Source organism: Morchella sextelata (genome assembly GCF_020137385.1).
Source record: "Morchella sextelata strain SCLS chromosome Unknown scls_19, whole genome shotgun sequence".
Classification (NCBI taxonomy): domain Eukaryota; kingdom Fungi; phylum Ascomycota; class Pezizomycetes; order Pezizales; family Morchellaceae; genus Morchella; species Morchella sextelata.
The window spans coordinates 509114-530175 of NW_025408634.1; the positions used below are offsets into that span (position 1 = coordinate 509114).

Here is a 21062-nt window from a genome sequence, read left to right on the forward strand (position 1 = left end):
CACACTCCCCTGCATTGATTCACACGCGAGCTCTAGGAAGAAGAAAGAAAATTAATCCTCAGAATAAATTAGACTGGTGTTTATCTTTGTTTCTTTCTTTCTTTCCCTGCTCTCATTGTACCGGATAACCGATAGCAAGGGGGTCCCCCCATCACTACAGATATCTTCCTCCCTCTCAACTCCCACCAGAAAGAACGAAGATTTGCCAACTCTTCTCCCTTTCATTTCATTGGCGGACTTCCAGAAAGCACAAACATAACCATGCAGCGGTACAATACGCAAAGTAATAGAGACAGCGGCTCCTCGGGCGAGGGCTATATTGCAAGTAATGAGCTTGTTGATCCGGAATCGCTCTATACAAAACAAAACCAGATCGGTAAGTTCCATCGCCCACCTTGATGCTCTTGTAACTGCTCGCTGATGGCCGTGGTTAGGGGGAGGCAGCTTCGGCAAAGTCTACAAGGGGTAAATACAGCTCCAATCCATTAGTCGCTACCACATGGCGAAGGTGTTGGGAAAACATGCGTCTGTGTGTCTGTGTGTGTTTAAGGTAGCAAGAGAGCTTACGTTTTGAGGATATGTGGGTTGGTTTGAGATAGGGTCGATAAGCGAACTGGTCAGGCCGTAGCCATCAAGGTCATCGATGTCGAAAACGCGGAAGACGAGGTCGACGACATCATCCAAGAAATCAATATCCTCTCCGAACTTCATTCGCCATTCGTCACAAAGTACTACGGTTCGTATCTGAAGGGCTCGGATCTATGGATCATCATGGAATATTGTTCTGGTGGTAGTTGCGGAGACTTGATGAAGCCTGGCGTCATTGCGGAGGAGTACATTACCATTATAATTCGAGAGTTATTGATGGGGTTGGAATACCTACATAGTGATAACAAGCTTCACAGGGACATTAAAGGTATGCCAATTCTTGCTCTCTTTGGTATAGTCGCAATTTTACGCTAACCGCGAATCCCCCCAACATAGCTGCAAATGTCCTTTTAGGGTCAAACGGTCAGGTTAAACTCGCAGATTTCGGTGTTTCTGGACAGCTTACAGCTACAATGACAAAGAAGAACACCTTTGTTGGAACACCATTTTGGATGGCCCCGGAAGTTATCAAGCAGTCCGGCTACGACCAGAAGGCTGATATTTGGTCATTGGGCATCACCGCCATAGAGCTTGCCCTTGGAGAACCTCCATATTCAGACATCCACCCAATGAAGGTGCTTTTTCTGATTCCCAAAAACACCCCCCCAACATTGGAAGGAAATTTCACAGAAAGATTCAAAGAGTTTGTGTCAATGTGTCTACAAAGAGATCCAAGGGATCGTCCAACAGCAAAGGAGCTCTTGAAACACCCATTCGTAAAAAGGGCGAAGAAGACCACGTATTTGACCGAATTGATTGAGCGTCATGAACGTTGGGTTATTGAGAATGGGAACAAGAAAGGGCATGATGATGATACCAATTCCAATGCCTCAGACACTATGGATAGTAGAGTCACAGATGACTCAGATGCGGAAAGCGATTTATGGGACTTCGGAACCATCAGACCTATGGGTGGCGGAAGAAATGGGGATGGCGGTGCGGGTTTAAAGAGTTTATCTGCGGCCGAGGCAAACATGCGGTACGTTGCAAACAGCATTGATCAAGATTTTGTCGATGGATCAAAAATTGGGCGAATCGTACAGTCACCTCAGATTCCCCGACAAGTTCCACCTGTTCCTACCTATAACACCAGGAACCCATCACCAACGAGGGATATCCCACCTGCTGCACCGCCTCATGCTTCTGGGAGAGACTCGGGGTATGCTTCTTCTGGTACAGTGAGGGGGCTAGGCAAACCTCCTCCATATAAAGTAAATACCCCTCCAAGGGAGCCACTTTCGCAGCAGAAAACTTCCAGTTCCCCCGGATACCAGCAAGCATACCAACAGCAACATATACAGCCGCAGCCGCAGCCGCAGCCGCAGCCCAATTTATCTGGAAGATCAAAGTTTGACCAAATCCAAAGTCCTAGTAACCACCGGAAAGTAAGTAGCTCATCCGAGCACGACAGAAACTTTCAACAAGAACTTGCCCAGGACATGGGTTGGATGAAATTGGCAAACTCAGGACCCATGGGCCCAAGGGATAGAGATATCACTCCAAGAGGGCCCCCGGCACCAGTAAAGAGTCTAGTTGGAGACAGTAGAATTGAAGTAGAACTGAAATCCGGTCTTTCAACACCAGGCAGTGCCTTTGGTGAACCTAGACCTGCATTCTCCCACGCTCAAATGTCTAGACAAAATTCCAATGAGATTGTCTCAGAACAGATGAGGCGGCAGCAACAGCAGCACCAAATGGCTCTTAAATCACCCCCAATGGTGCCACCACCAGGACTTCACCATCCACGAAGTACACAGCAGTTACAGCCAGGGCCCCCATTGCCGCCGTCCCATGGTCATTCCAGTAGCATTAGTAGTAATCATCATCACCAGCTCCCACAACTCCCATTACAGCACCCCACACAACATCCATCACAGCAAGACCTACGACGGATATCGCAAGTGCAAATGCAGCCTCCACAGCCGCAACCACCGCAACCACAACCACAAGTTAAAACTACAACACCCGAACCGCCAGAACTCACTGCTCTTGATGGTGTTATTCTTCCGGCGCTTGAAGCCGCACTGCAACGAAGAACCTATCATCTCCAAATGGCTATCCGTAAGGCGCAGCAATCATCATCGCCCAGTGCGCAGCAGAAAGTCCAAGAAACAGCGAAAGCTCATGATCGTCTAAAGAAGCAAGTTTATAAAGCGGCAAGCCTATTTAGGGATATCGAACAGGCAGATAATAATCATTCAGTGGGCATGGGTGGCGAAGTTAATGGGTTTTTAGAGGGATTTCTCGAGGAGGTGCTAGTTAGGGTAGAGGCGGAAGATGACGATGGCATGGGAAGTCCAGAACAGTTACGCCAAAGAAGGAGAGAAGATGAGGGCCAGGGACAACGATGGTAACCTGGGTAATTGTTTTTGATACACAACAAGTGATGGGTAAGATTATTATTTAACAAGGCTGTTCTTACCTAACTTTTATGGGTCCCATCCATGGGCGGGAAGTCAATGTTCTTTTCTTTATTTTTCTCTTGCATTGAGCGTACTGTGGATGTTGAACGAGAGTAGGATAGGGTTATACCAGGGAGACCTTCTAGGTTATTATTATAAATTGCTTGAGACCCCCTGCATGTCTTTATGGTTCTGTGTATCGTCCAATCCGTATTCTCCTGTTTTCTCTTTGTCTACATTCCCGTACATTGTTCTATACCAGGATGAGTGATGTTTCATGACGGAAGGAATAAATAACGATTTAGAGGATTGTAAACAATCCCCACGAACTAGTGAACCTTTTAGTTGCAATACAGATATGGGAGATCGTTGAGGCCTCGTGTGCTAAAAAGAATACCAAGAATCAAGAACCCGGCATCAATATGTACTTTTCAAAAGTTCATATTAAGCAGGGCTTTTATGCTGTGCTAAAAAGGATAAGAGACCTGTTTAGTGAGGTAATTGCCATTATTTCTAAGCCTTTATATTTATATGTAGTGCCGTGCCAATATTATAACCTGATCTCACCTGTTTTAATAGGTTACATAAATTATATGAAGGGAAAACCGCATGTACCCAAATTTCTTGCATCACGACATCTTCACTTTTCTCTCCACAGCAACGGTTCTCAAACTTCACTGCAGTTACTTATGTAAGGTGAGCTTTCTGTAGAATATATCGTACTCAAATTAAAAACAATAGGCTCGCGGTGTCAATAAATACAATTCTCTCTCCCTACCCTTTATATTTACTATGTTACTCTACACAAGAAAGAACAGCCCTCAAGGGAAATACCAGAAAAATTAAGTCAAAATTATATGAAAGATAATACATGATAAGTCCTACTCGACTCAGTATCGGTGGGACGAGCAGTACAAAACAGCTTGAATCAGTCAGTCGGAGGACTATAGACGATCAACGCACCCCATGGGTACTCCACCCGTCCACCCACTTGATCTGGATAATTTTCCAGATCACACTTCCCTATCTCCCTGACCACCGTGACCACATCCGCGCACCGGACTCTTATCTTATAAGGCCCGCACATGCCAATCACCGAGCTACCATACGTGGCAAGCTTTACACAGGCCTCCGTGGCCCCTTCTCGCACCCTGGTTGTCTGGACGCATTTAGTACTATTGATAAGTAAGCTTTCTGTCATCTTGACATCCTCCCGCAGCGGGGAGAACATCGAGGTTTCGCAGTGGAGGACTGTGGTAGGCACCGTGGAGTTTGTTCCGGCTGATCGACGCGTATAGTGACGAAGGCTTTGGTTAGATATAGGCTGGAGTTTGTCGGTGGGGTATCCGTTGAGAAGACAACCGAATAAGAAGAGGGAGGCGACGACGGCCAGTAGGCAGAGATTCATTTTATTCTCGAAACTAGGGAACTAGACGTAGTGTTGGGTGCAAATACTGCTTGTTGTAGGAGTAGTAAGCTTAGATAACTAATTTTGGGAACAGTGGTGGAAACAATACTGGTAACAATACTGGTTAGCACTTGGGTGGTTAAAATGAAGATAAAGTTTATCCAAGGTGAGGTTCGATCGATTCCTAGTTATAAATACCAAGGCTCTGTTTAGTTGCGGCATTGAATCTTTCGTATCTCCTTGCGCCCATATTAACGTCGAAAATTATCTAGAGCACATATTATATTAGACATGACTAAAATTCTATCGAAATCTTGAACCATTAGTCAGCAGGGTTTTCGCTTTATAGTCTTGCATAAAACCAAGACTACGGAATGTTGTAACTTCTCAAAGACTCGGGACTTATAAATCAAAATTTGAATCTCAATACAAGTGTTAACGAAACAGATGTATGTTTATAGGCTAGGGTTTGCATGGGAACTACCAACAAAACTAGAGGAAGCTACTATTAAATATCGCACAACCTGCAGTACTAAATGCTAGCAGCTTTAACTAAATTTATGTCCCACTTGCGTCATTTGATCATGTAATCAACCTCAATCTCCAAAAATCACTCGTGCTATATATCCAGCCTAGAACTTACCCCCCTCAACGTCTGGGTACTTTACATCCATAGTAAGTCTGATCCCCCGCTCCCCGCTCCTTTGCCAACAAACACACCGCCCTCCTTCCGATCTCCTGTGACTCCACTCTCACAACACCGCACAACGATCCGTTTTGAAATACTTTTCCTGATATAGCGCGAATACACTCTACATGGAAATGATTGGGCGACCCATTTTTAGCCAATCGGAGTCCTTCTACTACTCTCCAAGTTCACATTTTCCTACAATTAATTGCTGTAGGTACTCTACTTTGAATTATCCATCCCTCTAACCATTCATCATCGTCATCACATCAGTCGATCGGTCCCCCACTTCGGACGAATATCAGTCCCCCACTTCGGACGAATATCAGTCGTCAATCAGCCCAGAGTTACCCCCCCATCCCACCTCGATCTGATGTTCAACAGCTGTCCGTCAGAGGACCAGTGAAGAATGCCTATTGGTCAGTCATGAGAATAAAGTCAGCTGGAGTGAGACTCTATTGTTTCTAATAATAAACATGTCGAGGACAGAAACCACGACCACAAGGCAAGTGGCCTAGGGTTAGCTGTCTTTTTTTTGGGCTTCATACACCATACTGATCGCTCCAGAGTCTACCCTATAACATTGGGACTCGGGTTTTCAAATGATACCTTATCCTCGCCCAAAAGGCTGCGACCCTTCCTCGGCATCGGATGGTTGTCACGCCCCCCACTGCGACCCTGACGGACCGAGATAGTCCCACATACTACCGAAACAAACTAGATCATCCCGACCCACAGGTCCTGACCCTGGACCCTGCCTTGAATCTTCCGACCCCACCAAAATAAAACTTGTTTAGTGTTGGGCCCAAACTTGACAGCCACGTTCACGGTCCACCGAACCCTCGGAATCCGTGCCGATGGCGTTACTGTAAAAAATAAGGTCTCCCACTAACCCGGGCAGCAACCAGCCGGGGAAGGTCGGCGTTATGAAAGTGGATTTCTTATCATTGAAGAAAATCGACGTGTCTGCCGCTGCGATCTACATACCCCAAGGAAAGAGAAAAAAAGTGAGAGAATCAGAGTAGCCTCCCATAGAACACGCAGCTAGCGAAAACTCAATTTTCCTCCGAACCGTGGATAGGGCTAGACTAGCCAGCTGCTAAAAATCCCAGCTGTCACAAAAACCGCAAACTGCCCCTCCGACCCTATCGAATTCCCCATCACGAAAAAAAAGAGGATGTCGATAGAAAGAGGAGAAATTAGGCGAGTCCATGCTGCAACCCTGAGGATAGGTACCTCTATGCCCCGCGCCATCGGTAAAACGAAAACTTTGGGATTAGATCCAACCGGGTTACTCGATCATTTCCACCCCTCGATGCAAGGTAAGTCCGACCCCGTATCTGCATACTATGCCAAGAGTAGGCAAATCTCTGATGGACGTCCAGTCCCCGCCTAAGGCTGGTTCAGCCTCTGACAACTCAAAAGATGGGTATTATCTCTTCCGCATAAGGCAATGCATGCCAAATATTATTACACATACATTTGTCGGAGGACAGCGCTGCGAGGACCCACCGAGTGACATTTCATGAGCTCTCCCACTTTTCCAGATCACGTGCTCGAAACTTATCTTTTGAGAGAAAGATAACATCTTTTTAGAGAAAGATAACATCTTAATCAAGCTCGTCGGATAACCCCCCCAAACACATCTTTTTCACGCGCAAAAGACGGAATAGATGAGTAATTATTTTCGGTTCACGAGGCCGCCGAGGCAAGGAGGCAGGCGTATAAATTGAGTAACCTCGTCCTGGTGATTGACAAAAGTGTTTTACATCGGCGTCCCTGAGATGTGCCTCGAGGTAGGGGCTGGTAATACAGGGCTGTATTATAGGAAAATCGGACAAAGGAGTGCAGCCATCTTTATGATCATTACCTATGATCCTTAGCCTTGTGGACCTGTTGGGTCCCCTACCTCAAGGCGGCGGGGCCTAGACTTGCAGTCTCTGAGAACGCACGATAACTAATCACTCCGATATCATCTTGAACGCTGCATGCAGAAAAGTCTTGTTTTGACACATCTTTTTTTTTTTTTTTTACATCTCTAGAATATATTTAGAATGTATGTAATAGTAGTATATCGACAATTACCCTCCTTTCTCGTAAATACAACATCTCCACTTGTGTCATCAAGTAATGGGAAAACCCCTGGTATATACAACACCAAAAAAAAAAACCTTAACATAAGAAAAAGAGAAGATAAACTCCAAGTTGCTCAAAAGCAAAAAAATAGAAGAGAAAACCCCCCCCGGAGCTATGATCAATCCAAAATAAAACCCGGGGTAATGAAGTGATAGGATATAAAACCGTTTATAACGTGATCATAAAATGCCGAAAGGAGAAAAAGAAGCGAATGAAAAGAGTGAAGAGGAGAGTGTGGTTAGAAGAGTGTCAAAAACCCAAAATACAGGTTACACGCACGGTATCATAAACGAAAAAGAGATTTGACAAAGAAAAATCAGGCCCCGTAAATGAAGTCGCGCATTTTTAACATCCAACAACCTCCCAGGAAAAAAAGAATAAATAATAGACACCACATGCACCCGTTTAACGCCGACCCAGAAATAAAAACAAAACACTAATAATACTAATGTAAAAAAAAGACAAAGAAAAAAAAAATTGAAAAACTCCAAAAACCCTTTTACTGAAAGGAAATAAACGAAAAGTATAAGAAAACCACAACACCGATGAATATCGCAAAATGATGTCCCTTTTTGTTTTTGGAATTTTCAATCAACTCCTTCTATCATGTTGTTCAAATGTATAACCGAGCTTTGTCGGCACAGTACTCGGTTAATAACCGCTCTAGGTCCACCAGTTTGAAAGGCTTCGTCATGAATCCCTTCATACCAATCCTCGATGTCTTCTCGAGGGCTTCGGTTGTTGCGTCTGCTGATACGGCCAGTACGATGATGTCGTCGGCGTATTGTGGCATCGCAAGTATTTTGGTAGCGGCTTCGTAGCCATCCATGCGTGGCATCCATAGGTCCATGAGGATAAGATCGATGGGGCGCTCCCTCGGAACATCCATGATCTGTACAGCCTCCACGCCATCACATGCTTCATATATTTCTGTGTATCCGAGCTTCTTAAGCATGTTGATAAGAAGCTTTCGGTTGATCTTGTTGTCCTCAGCGACCAAAATGCGTAGTGGCATCTTTTGTCCTAGATTTCTGTCATACTCGGCAGGCTTCCTGTTGCGGGGGAATTTCGCGCCGGGATGAGGAGGTGATTGTGGTATCGGGTTGAGCTCTGGTGAGAACCTTGCCGCCTGTGGTACTGATGGAACCGAAGAGGCGTACTGTTCGTCCTGTAAAGGTGATGGACCAGTGAAGGGGCTTTTACGATTCAATCCAGTATCGAGAGACCAAGTTCCCAAAGGGTTTGGGGAGTTTGATAGTACTGCAGGTGTGACCAAAGGTGTTCCTGGCTGAACCACTGGTGTTCCGGGTGCACTGGCTACATCCGTGAGCGTCAATGGCAATTTAATTCGAAACTCAGAGCCCTTATGTGGCCCCTGTACTGCCGTCCGTTCGCACCACAGCTCGCCACCCATCTTCCTTGCAATTCCTTTTGCCACCATCAAGCCTAACCCAAGCCCATCCCGCGATCGCGTCAATGATTCGTCTTCCCTGGCGAACGCCGTGAATAGTTTCGGCAAAAAAGTTTCGGGAATGCCCTCCCCAGTGTCGGCGATTGCGAAATGGAGGAATCTAGACTTCATTGTGGCTTGTACAGCAATCTTTCCATTTTCGGTAAATTTTACCGCATTGTGAAAAACGCTTGAAAGAAGCTTGGACAATTGAACACCATCAACTATAAGACAAAAAAGGTTAATACATTTTCACATGACAGAATTGCAAACGTCAGACTTACGGAGAAGGGTCTCGGGTAATGTTTCGTCGACCGTTAACTCTATTTTGATGGTGCTGATAGAGCCTCCAGGCCCAGCTGTTTGTACAGTGATTAACTCTCCAAGTGCTGTCTCTACTGAACGTGTTGAATCTGGACGACCACCAGACCGTAACGAATCATGTATTATCTGCCTCAACAACTCGCGAAGCTTTATTGGCCGCGAGTTGAGCCGTACCCCACCTGCTGCATCAAACATCAAAGCATTCGAAGGCGTCGGTGAAGCCACTGATGGGTAGTTTGGAATCGCGAATTCCCGTCGATCCGCATCCACCACATTCTGATCGGTGGATGGTGTATTTGTGCTTCTCCTTGATCTGTCCAATAATGGTGACCCTTCCCTATCATAACTCAACCCCTCGCTAAAATGTCTCATTTTGTATGGTTGGTGCTCGTCGGGGGATACTGATTCTCTTCGTCTCTTGCTTCTTCGGGGGTTGTTTAATAATGAGTCGACCTCGTCGACATCGAGTTCGTGGTTTGGTGAACTATCAGAATCATCCCCGTCGTCCCCAAGTCCAATATCACGTGTAGGTGTTGAAGGGACTTCCATGTCGAAATCGTATGCGTGAACCATGTTATCTGCAGCATCAACTGCACGTCTTGTGCTATCTAAAAAATTCAAGAAACCAAAATCAGTATCAACCCCCCTCGAAAGCAAACCAAAACAGGGCAACAAAATATACCTTGGGCAACTTCGATACTCTCCCTCAACGATTCAACCATATTTCGGATCTGCTTCATGTCCCCAATCTCCCATTCGGTGGCTTCTAATACTGATGCATACATGACATCCAGCATCCCCACAACTCCTTGCATAGGTGTTCGTAATTCGTGTGATAAACTCCGTGCATATGGCCTAAGTGATTGCCGATAGCTGACTGCCTCCTGGGGAATAACCTCGTTTGGCTTCTCTGTGAACCCATTGCCCTCCAACATTCGGTCGGTGACCTGATCCTCCAAGGCGTGCAAGAACATCTCCAACATCCCCCATCCCAACTGAGGCCTTTCCCTCAATCCATCAGCAGTCCACATGACTCCAAAATGTGCAAAACATTTGCCCTTGTGAAATAACGGTACGGCCAGGTAACCTTCGGGGAGGATAGGCATCGACCCAGAGTTTGGGTTGTTTGGTGTTAAAGTCGCGAGTCCCTCGGGGATGATGAGTACTTTGTCGTGTCGCATCCATTGACAGGGGCAGCCGTAAACCTGATACTTGTAGTCTCGGTACAGCCCTGACTGGCCCTTGTGATCGTTGAAGTAGAAGGCCAACCCCATCAAACACGAACCCGGTTGCCCAATAGCTGGCATCTCCACCGCTGAGTTCTCATCATCAACCAACACTCGCTTAGCCACGAATGCATACTGAGCGCCCATGATCTCCGACATGCCCTCCATTAGATGCTGCCAAAAGTCGTATGTTGTTGAGTTCCGTAGCTTCTCCTTCAAGTTGAATGTCTGCTCCAAGCACTTACTCTCCAAATCAATAAAGTTCTCCTCCATCCTTGACCGAAAGCCCGGTTCTCCCATATGTACGACGTCCATGGTGTTTGTTGAACCGATGACGAGCGAAGCACGGCTATAAGGATCGTGGTCGTAGGCCTCATAAGACTTGAGGCTCTTCTCCGCGTCCATTGCATTCATTCGAAAGTGGGTGGCAGAGGTCACCACCCGAGTATTTGAACGATACTATCTAACCTGGGGCCGGCAAAAACGGTTGACGTCTTGTCACGGTGTTATGCAGACGGGGGGGGGGGAGGGGTGGTAGGCGTTGAATAGAAGTGCCTTGCCTAGACTGCTCTAAAGTAAATGTGATCTGTGACCAAAAGGATCTTCTGCAGGATGAAGGTGGGTATGTATATCTCAAGGCGTTCGTTCGTGCGTGGGTAAAATACGTGGAGGCTGATTTCCGGGTGGTCGAATAGGCTACCACGGTACCTGTGCTTATTTGATGATTCGGAAGGAATTGCGCAGCGCAATGACGAAGTGGGTTATTTTTTTCCTCGATGAGATATATGTATAACCCTAGGTATTTCTGGTTGTTGCGCTTCACCTAAATTTTTACCTACCCTTTTTTTTCCTTTCTTTTTTTCTTCCCCTGTGTTCTCGTTCTAAGTCTGTCGTAGGCAAGGTGGTACAATTAGTGTCCACACGAGGAGAGGAGGATAATAGGTGATCGAGAGGGAGAGGACGAAAAAAGAAAAGAGCTTAATGCAGAGAGAGGTACATACCAAACAGCTAGCCACAGGTCTTTTTGGTCATAAGAGGCCTCGTCCGGGAGACGATCCGCAAATGCAAGTGGATTCCGATTGTCCAGACCGTTGGCGAATGGACGGGAGTGGAGGGGTAGGTTTCAAGGCGATGCTTCTGCTCCTGGCACTGGTGCCCGGAACGATGAATGAAGAATTGGAATTGGATATTTGTATCGGATCACGGGTGGCGGACTGACGATGTGTCTCGGGGAGGGAATTATTCCGGAATATTTTGATCTGAAGAATAAAGCTGTAGCTTGAAAAGCACGCGAAATAGTACAGAATATCCACGATACTGGGAATATGGGGGATAAGTTGATAAACGAGCAGTTTAGTCAGGCACGAATGCATGGATGGACGTTTCTTTTCTTGGTCACCGTGGGACGAGATATGTCTCTCACGAGAATATCAAAGCCACTTTGCAGGCTCTTTTTCTGTTTCTTATCAAACAGAAAAACACCACTGATGACTGCCTGCCTGCCTGCCTGCCTCTTGCCTCTTGCCTGTATGCTCTTATTTCCAAGTGACTGACTGAGCAACAGTCTGGTCCCTTTCTCCTACCCTTCCTTCCCGAGGAATTGCTGGTTGTTGTTGTGGCTTCTGGGGTTGTTATTTTCCACCTCTTAGCTTCTTTTGCCCAGGTATGCTTTCCACCCTTTCCTTTCCAAAGTAGTAGTAGTTGCTGACTTGACTGTCTTGTGTCTCGTGTTTCGTGATCTCTCATTCGCCCCTGACTTTCATCTGGGCTCTAGCGAGTAATTCCTCCTCAGTGAGTAGTAGTCTGTCTGGTCTGTCACTCAGATGAGTGAGTGACTGGGGGGCCGCAGGACAACAGCAGGTAGGTGTAATAGAGAGAAGGGGGGTGTCGTTAGAAGAGGAAAGATCCCCAGACTAGGTACCCGCGTGTCTGTATGTCTGTCTGGGCTGGCTGGGCTGGCTTGTTTAGCTGGCCTGGCTAGCTGACGGGGGTGGGCTCTTTGGGCTGGTTGGGACTCTAGCTTGCTGCTGGTCTAGGTGCCGGGAAGGGGATAGAAGGAAAAAAAAGGGCGTTGGAATGAAGTTTGCGCCGCCAGCCGCCGATTCACCAGCTTGCGTGCTGTTACTTTTCTTCACCTGCCGTAAAACCCTACATGATTCCTTCTTGGGTAGGGTAGGTGATGTCGGTGACATGGTGACTCGTGGGTGACTGGTGATGTGTAACAAATGATTGGTCAGTTACGGGTCGTGTACGACCTAGCGCTTCTCTGCCCTACCGACAGATTGCTAGAGGATTCTACTGTGTTGTGAATGTGATGCCCTTTCCTCGGCCCATCACTCATCTGCAGTTCTTCTTCACATAACTCATAACTCATAACTCACCCTTCCCATTCGCTCCTTTGCTCCCAAATCGTAAGGCTGCGGGTAGTTGTGGGGGGCAGAGGTCTTTGCTGGTTATACCCCCTATGGCCCGGCGATCTTTGTCCTCGTCTCTTCGACGTTCTGGTGCGACACACAGCCGAGTCTGCCGCTCTCTATCGTGGTCTGGACCGTCTCGGATCCTCCAGCGGTTTGCTGCTTCTAACCCATTCGCCCTGCCCTTCTCTGGGCAAAAGAGAGCTTCTCACTCATATCTAACTACCTCCCCCTCTGCCCCTTCGCCCAGTCAGCCAGCAAGCCAGCCCAGCCCAGCCAGTCCTTGAAATTTTAATCGCTAGCTAACTAACTACATACATTATTCTGGCTCCCTCGTTCGCGCGCGGTCGAGTCCGATCCACGTTTCTCATGTCTTCCTTTTCAAACCACCTGAGCGCGTTCGTTCACACGCTGACCTTTTTTTTCCTTTCCCTTCCCTCCCCCAAAAAATCCAAAATAATATACCTGCTGATGCCTACATGATACTCATCATCCGGCGTATCAATTCAAAAATAAAATGTGCACTTTAATTCACCCCCCCCCCCCCCCCCCCCTTTTCCCTCGGAACGCTTTCTCTTCCCCCAGTAAAGGTAGCAGATCAGGATCAGAATCAGATCAGCGAAGCGTGTGTAGAAAGAAAAACCTCACGCCTATCCTACATATGTATGTTATGCAGCCTGTGCTACGATATGTACATACTCTACATCTCTAAGTTACATCTGTGCACCAGTTACAGCTACATAACATCACCTTTCCCAGCCAGTGCCCTGCACCTGTCTGAAAATAGGCTGACTGACCATTTAAAGAATGGGAGTGAAGGAAAAAAAAGAAAGGAAAAAAGCTCAACAGTAAGGACAAGGTGCGCGCTAAAGCTCATGTGTGCGATCTAATCTAAACTTTTGTACCTGGGTTTGCTGCCTGTGTCGGGTGTCCCGCGCGAAAGTAAAAAGAGCAGCAACGACCAGAGAAAAAAAAATTACAGAGACCCGGGCCTAGACCACCCACTGATTTCCCATTTCGTTAGGTAAATAAATCCCTGTACGGGTCGTCATCATGCCTTCCTACCACCCTACACCCCCCCCTAAGAAACCCTACAACCCATCCATTCCCTTAATCCCCTTTCCACCCCCCCCGCCATCTGAAATTCTAGACCGTCGTCCATCGCATCGGTGGCCCTGGAACTTTTTTGGTGTGCCCTTACGATATCTACAACACGACTACCTAATCGCTGATCTGACTGACTGTACTTCTGTCTGGTCGCGCCGAGGTTGAAGCGTGTAGTAATACAACAATACAATACTCACCCTCACACACTCTCTCTTTCTTTCTCTCTGCCTATTGTTCTCTGGCTCATGGCTCATGTAGCAAGCATTAGCTAAGCGCAGGGTTGCATTGTTTTGTGTTGTCTCCCATCGCAACGCAAGCAACGCAACGCAAGCAACGCAACGCACGCTCGCTAATTTCTGTCCTGTAGTGGCTCCCCGACGCGGCAAATGTAATCCCTCGCTAATAAAGATCGTCGCCCCGAGAACGGGAACGTAGCCAGTGGTAGAGTAATATTCTATGTAAACCCGTACCGCCAAGGGCTAATCATGGTGAATACCGTCGCGGCATCATGGTCAAGAAATCCAAACCCCACCAAGCTTTTAGGCCCATGACAAAAGAGACCCTTTCATAAAGGAAAACTCCATGTGTACCGTAGCTAGCTAGATTAGCTACTCTAGCTAGAGTAATAGTAGAATTGAGATATCTCCCTTGATATTGCCTAGAGCACTCTACTCGACTCTAGAGTAAAGTTCCTAATGTTACTCTACATGTACCCGTCCAGGTGTCTGTCCCGCAATCCCTCACTCACTCACGTTTACGTTCCCCGCGCGCCTCACTCTTCCCGCGAAGGAACGGGTTGGTTAAAAGAGGAAGAAAGAAAGAAAAGTGCAACTATCACCAGAAACTACCGACCCCGAAACGCGGTCGCCCGAGGACAAACCGAACCCTTCCTTCCCGGTGGCTGACCCAGCGGTTGGGGACTGCTGTACTCCAGTGAAGGAAGGGCCAATGATGGATTATGAAAGGAAGTGAGGGAGTAACTTAGACGCGACAGTACTCTACACATGTCGTGAGTGAGCAGCCTATCATAGAAAAAGAGACATCCCATGCAGTATGTATGTCTGTACCTGTATGTAGAAACTGTTTCCTCCGCACGAACGACACTCATTTTAGCGCAAGACTCGTCGCCATTGCCGCACGCAGCAAAACAAAGGAAAAGAAAAGAGAGCTATTATAGAATATCAGAAAACGTCGATGATGAGTTATCATGAAACACGTTCGCTCGCTCACGCAAGTCTACTCTACTCTAATTGAGTATGTAATTCACGCACAGATATCGAGGATTGTCAATTCGCCTTCCCTATTATCTGATCATTTCTGTCTGTAGGTACAATAGTGCTCTAGAGTAGAAAAGGGGGGTCGAGGGGAAGGAATCGACAAATTCGATGGGCAAATTCAGGAGGGTAATGTTTACCATATCGAACCTTATTACGGAGTTGCTATCCCTATCGACGACAGACATCAACCACACACGCACGCCCTTCCTTTCCTTCGCTCCCACGCCCAACACTCCGCGGGGCCCTAAGCCAAGTCAGTCAATCAATCAGACAATCAGACAGTCACTTATGCTAAAATCCAAGTGTGTCTAACCCAATGCTGTCAACCCAACCCAACAACGAAAGCAGAGAGGGTGTGTCTAACTACATGGGGTGGTGGTAGTTAGCATTTAGTAGCAACAGCAGTAGCAACAGAAACAGTAACAGGGACAGGAACAGTAACAACCAAAGGGTGTCAACCACCCACACCACCCCTTAACTATCCCCCCGACCGAACCCTGATTACTTTATTCTCACGTCCTACACTCACTACAAGTTTATTTTTCCCCACCCCCCCAGCACAGTGAACGAAATAAAGAAAAGAAAAAGCAGTAAGGCGTCAACCGCGTATACCCTAAGGCACTCTCACCTCGCTTCTTCTGCTTCTTCCAACCTCCAACCATCGCATCGCAGACGACCTAAACGCCCACTGTCGCTTCGCCTGTATTCCCTCTCTCCCCAACCGATGATGAGTGAGGTTGCACACATAACATACGGCAACCCGGCACCCCCCAAAGTAGGGCCTCAATGGTCTAGACCCCGTCCCCAGAACGAGTAGATACGCCCAGACATTTAAGGGACCGGGGAAGCGAGAGATGTATGTATGTAGGTAATGTATGCAGTTGTTCCACACGACGGGTATGGGAGTTCTCTGTCACTGGTAGAGACTGTAGAGTATATACCGGTCGCTGGGTCGCGCGGTAGGTTTGGTAGGTTGGTAGGTACTCTAGAAGCCAGCTCTGGCTAGATCGGTGCTCTGCTCTACGCTTTCCCAAACCCTCCCGACTCGTTCCGGCATTGACACGAGTAAAGTGCAGATCTGCGCACTGGACTGAACTGAACTGACACACTGACCTTACTGCACTTGTTCACCACCAGCCAGTCGATGTGTGGATATATGTGTACATGTAGTTACTGTACCTACGAGCGAGTAGAGCAGGTAGAGTAGAGTAGGTACTCTAGAGTAAAGATAGATACTCTAGAGTAAAGATAGATACTCTAGAGTAAAGATAGATACTCTAGAGATGTAGCTGCTAGGTAGAGCACCTACTCTATTCTAGGTAGGCAGGCCAACATGGGTGGAATAGACTCGGCCAGCCAACCAGCCAAACACTATCAACTATCTGCCCGAGTGGAGTAAAGGTCCTCTACATACCTAGAATAGAATAGAGCATGATGAGTACTCCACTCCACTCCGCTCTTCTCTTACCGACTTGCTTTGCTTTCCCCTCTTTAGATGCTCTACAACCTCTAGAGTACCTACTCTATCTCGCACTTACACGCGAGCCCGCTTCTCCTCTCCTCAAATCAGACCCCGATCAACCCATCCAGCTATCTCCAAATACATACGTGGTTATCATGTCAAGAAAGAAAGCAAAGAAGCACGATAGGAGCCTTGCCATCCGGTCCAATATAACTCTCTCATCTCTCACGTTCTAGACCCTCTCTCCCCCTCCCCTCGCCCCACTCGCGCTGGCTGTCAGAGAAAAAATGCCATTGCGGGGTAGTAATGTAAATAGATAGACAGACCCATGGCCCTACCTAACCCTACTTCTATATACGGACTTTCCTCGATCCTTCCATCCTTCCCTCCTCATGCAAAAAATATAGAGTAGGTAAGATATGTAGGCAGGGCACACCTGAACCTAAACCCGACGATACGTCCATGACGTGTAGTGGCCGCCGCGCCGTGCTTTGCTTTTTCTTGCGTTCCCCTTCACACACACCCCCTCGTCTCCCTCCCCCGGTTTTCTTTGCTTTTTTGCGGATCGGATCCGGCTGCTCGGTGGGAGGTGGTTCTAGGCCCTGGGCCGTAAATTAAGAGGTATCGTGGCCTTGAGGTATGGTAGTAGAAGTAGAAAGGTATTGGGGTGGGTGGTTGTTCCGGTTGATATGAGGACCCTTAGTATATTTCTAACGCTCTATCTACGTGGAGGTACGTTTAGAGTGCTTGATGCTTGATCTATCTGCTACTGTATGTACAGTCGCATGTACTCTAGTCTCTAGGTATCGACTTTGTTAGCATTGTTATACGGGTTAGTAGGTACTTTACGTGCAGCTGGCTTTCCGAGGAGGTTAGAGCGGTGGTGGCCATGGTATCTGCCGAGGTATGTACTTATTCAACATATGCTATTGCTCTGCTACTGCTCTACGAGTTCCAAAGTGTGGTTTTTCAACTTTCTGCAGCTATCCATCACTCGTGGTAGTAGGTAGAGTAGGTAGTAGTGCTTGTAGACATATTAGGACATGTGCCCAGGGCAGGTAGAGTAATGTTTATGCAACGGTAGGCTACCTACCTTACCTTTACCTTGCATACCATGTTTAGAGGGTTCACTTCCAATACGTCATGACATGTTCCCTCCCTTCCCCCACTCCCAAATAACAAATGCACGCTGACAACTGAGGAGGGTTCGGGCCCGTTATTTTCGAATCGCCAAGATGAGCCCATTTCTGTCGATGCTTAATCTGGCGGTACCCTCTTCTGGGAAAGATGTTGGATCATGAGTGTGATGCGGGTTGCACACTGCGAGTACTCACTAGCACTAGTACTGTGTCACGCATTGGTATGATCACACATTATTTGAACCCTCAGAAAAAGCTGCCGGGAGAGTCAGTGAGTCGAGTGAGAGTGAGAGAAAAACCTAATCTACATTCACATAATTGAAACACTGGCCATGTGTGAATATAATACTTGCTCATTCATCCCATCACGATGCATAAGTTAGCTAGATAGTAGACTCCACACTTGGATGCAATGAGAAGAGAGAGAACTATTGAGCTGATTACAATTATCCCACTAAACTCGTACATTAATCAACGAACATCCGCGCAGGGCGGGGGGCGGTTTAGAATAGCAGTAGTCAGGATTAATATTCGAATCCTCGAGGGGGAGAAAGCCGAAATACCACCGTCATGCAGTGCATATCTCTCTGGATAGCTGGTGAATCATAAGTAGGCCAAGTATTTGGTTCTCAACAAATACAATCTGTCCTGTCCTCCCAAATCTCCTCATCTGTGCATGGGGCCACCCCCCCCCCCCCCCCCCCCAATATGCTGTCAAAACATATCATTGACTCGATCGGTGAGATTGATCTCCAGGGCTACATAGATAGAGCATCTACATACCCAGATCCTCAAAACGTTTTCATTTCAAGGTTGACCAACACCCCATAAACGGTAATTCCTATACCATTTTCACGGTACCCTCAACCACATTAAGGTTTTCCTCCTTCTTCTTTATTTCTTTCTGCTCCTTCCACGATGAGACTCATCATATTCCCACCCCCTTCCACGCCCCCTTCGACAGGAGCCAGTTAGAAAAACCTCCCAAATCTAGCCAAATATTATTCCCTTCCTGATTAATATTAATCCCTCACAACCTTCATCCTATCTTCTTGCCCACACTCTCACCCGTGATCCTTAAATTTATGGGCTGTCCGACCCGTTCTCCGGGCGACCGGGTCACAGGATTTCATTGGACGGCAGCCTCGCACGGAGCACTATGTAAACACCGTGATCATCTACCGTTGCGTATAGGCTGCGGTCTAGAACTAGATATAATCGACCAGTCAGGCCAGCGGGATGGCGATGTTGTCTTCCTCTACTAGACTACTACGATACACAAGACGAGAGAAGGTTGGGTTTAATCCTGTAATATCGGCCCGGTCCGCAAGAGTAATAGAGTATATATAAACTAACCAACTACCGTATGAGTACTTATTTCTGTGCGCGCATGATAGCTTAATAGCCACAGTTGCAAAATCATTTCAGATCAAAGCCACTCCTAGTGGCTAAATCAATTCCTTTGACTCTAATTTGAAATTGTTTTTGTTCGATCTTGAGCAATACTTGGCCTTCTGGCAATCGCCATGGCGGAAGAAAAAAAAAAAAAAAAACCCCTCTCAACAAATTATTATTTGTAGGCCTATGTAGCACCATACTATGGAACATTCCTCTCCCTGCAGCGCCCGGCGCTTGGGAAACAATGATAGATGTGATAGGGTATCCCAATGGATCATTTCCCACCAAGGATCGATGTGTTTTTTAGGTTATTACCAAATTCAAACGACCTTTACCATGCATACAGAGCTCCACATTCGTTCAGTTCGTTTACTCATTGACTATATTGCCGGACAGAACGTTATCCAGACGCCAGAGAAGCAGGACGAGGAGCAATAGGAGACCCCGACTATGAGAATGAGGGGGGATGGTGATCTCATACCTGGTTTGTGCACGGGTTTCTGCGCTTGCTCATGGATTCACCTTGTGCCCGTTTTCCCGCGCCCGTGTTGGACCGGCTGGTTGGCGCGCCTACATAAACTTCAGTAGTTAGCCGTCAGTGACACAATTGTAATTACAAACAGGAACGGACAAGCACATGCCGGACGGGGAAGGGAGTCTGTTCTATGATATGATGCTCAATGGTAGCTGAGTTTGGAAAGTAAAATCTACCGTTAAAGGGAATCTACATGACTCTCTAATTCACTTGCAAAAAAACTACCATACTATAAAGGTTAGCAACTGGTCTTTACCAACAACACCAAAGTGCCGCTTGGGGTACATACCTACGTGGGCAAAGGCCTTCAAACATAACATCGGTGGTCGGGGGGGCGTAGATAGATACTTCATTGGTTGTATCATCACTAGCCAGAAGCTAGCGGTTGTGAGTGATATTTGGATTCACTTATTAACGCGGCATAGCCAAAGCCTAGGTGAATGGGCCGAGATCTCGGTCCGCCGACAAATTCTCATTAGCAGAGCTATATTGAAAGCTTATGATCGTCGGATCTACCTTGGAGCCTTTTATTCTAATTTACTTACTGCTAAGCAGTAGGCTCCCATCTGATAAGATTAGTTGATGTGGGATCGAGGTCATGGAGTTGCAATTGGAAGTCTTTCTATGTACATATTGGTCATTATTCTCCAAATATAAAACTTCGTGGGATACAACACCATAGAGCCTAGGCACGTACGTACCAGTAATATAACGTATTGCAGGAGAGTCCCGGTTTGGTGAAACTCGACAGTCTTAATTACAATTCTCGAATTTCTAGAATCGATCCTTGACAGTGGATACCTGAGTTGGTAAAAAAAAAGTCACCACAACCGAGTGATAACTAGTGAATGAAAATAATTCTCCGATGCACCCAGTCCACATATCTAAAAAAAAAAAGTCCAGCCTTAGGATTTCTGGTTTAGAAATGCTTCCATACACTGCATAGAATCTCCAATTCCGATTCCGAAGGTGGGGGGAACAAAAATACCCCCTAACCATCATGAAACATTCTGCTTAGTCGCCGAGAGGCCTCTTCACGCGCGGAGATAGAGTTCTTGAACTGAGCAAACGCCGGACGAAGCCCGGTATATGAGACCTTCGATTCGGTGTCGGATGAGCTTGTTAAGATGGTCCGACCGATATCAAGAGCTAAAGAGAGCGGTCCAAGAGTACATGGGCAAAAATCAACCAACCGCCCTCCGCACAGTTAGTTCGGAGTATTGTGATCTTCCTAATACGGCGTGTATTGTTAGGGGTGTATCGTTAGGGGGTGTTTGTTACGCGCATTGTTAGAGTGGCATGAATTGTTCTGGCCTCTGTGTGTGTGAAGGGGTTTTTGGAAGAGTGGGATTTTCGGTAGGTAGTATCCGCTCGGAGTCTTGATACATGTGTTTTGCCAAGAACTTCCTTAGCAGAGCACTTCAGAGTCTCGGGCTGGCTTATGTACG

General features: G+C 47.0%; 3 protein-coding genes across 3 annotated transcripts; 1 reads left to right on the forward strand and 2 right to left on the reverse strand.

The window, feature by feature from the left end:
* Positions 1-261: 261 nt before the first annotated feature.
* Positions 262-3002, forward strand: H6S33_005036 (uncharacterized protein; the record flags this gene model as incomplete). Its single annotated transcript, XM_044836379.1, has 4 exons — positions 262-376; positions 435-465; positions 600-916; positions 985-3002. 4 exons carry the CDS (start codon positions 262-264, stop codon positions 3000-3002), a joined length of 2481 nt encoding a protein of 826 aa, XP_044690249.1.
* A 4893-nt stretch (positions 3003-7895) lies between these two features.
* On the reverse strand, positions 7896-10696 carry H6S33_005037 (uncharacterized protein; the record flags this gene model as incomplete). The annotated part of the gene is made up of 3 exons (XM_044836380.1): positions 7896-8956; positions 9017-9664; positions 9739-10696. 3 exons carry the CDS (start codon positions 10694-10696, stop codon positions 7896-7898), a joined length of 2667 nt encoding a protein of 888 aa, XP_044690250.1.
* A 3951-nt stretch (positions 10697-14647) lies between these two features.
* On the reverse strand, positions 14648-15747 carry H6S33_005038 (uncharacterized protein; the record flags this gene model as incomplete). The annotated part of the gene is made up of 6 exons (XM_044836381.1): positions 14648-14801; positions 14871-14971; positions 15034-15039; positions 15264-15324; positions 15394-15443; positions 15709-15747. The coding sequence occupies 6 exons, from the start codon at positions 15745-15747 to the stop codon at positions 14648-14650; spliced, it is 411 nt and encodes a 136-aa protein (XP_044690251.1).
* Between the last annotated feature and the right edge of the window lie 5315 nt (positions 15748-21062).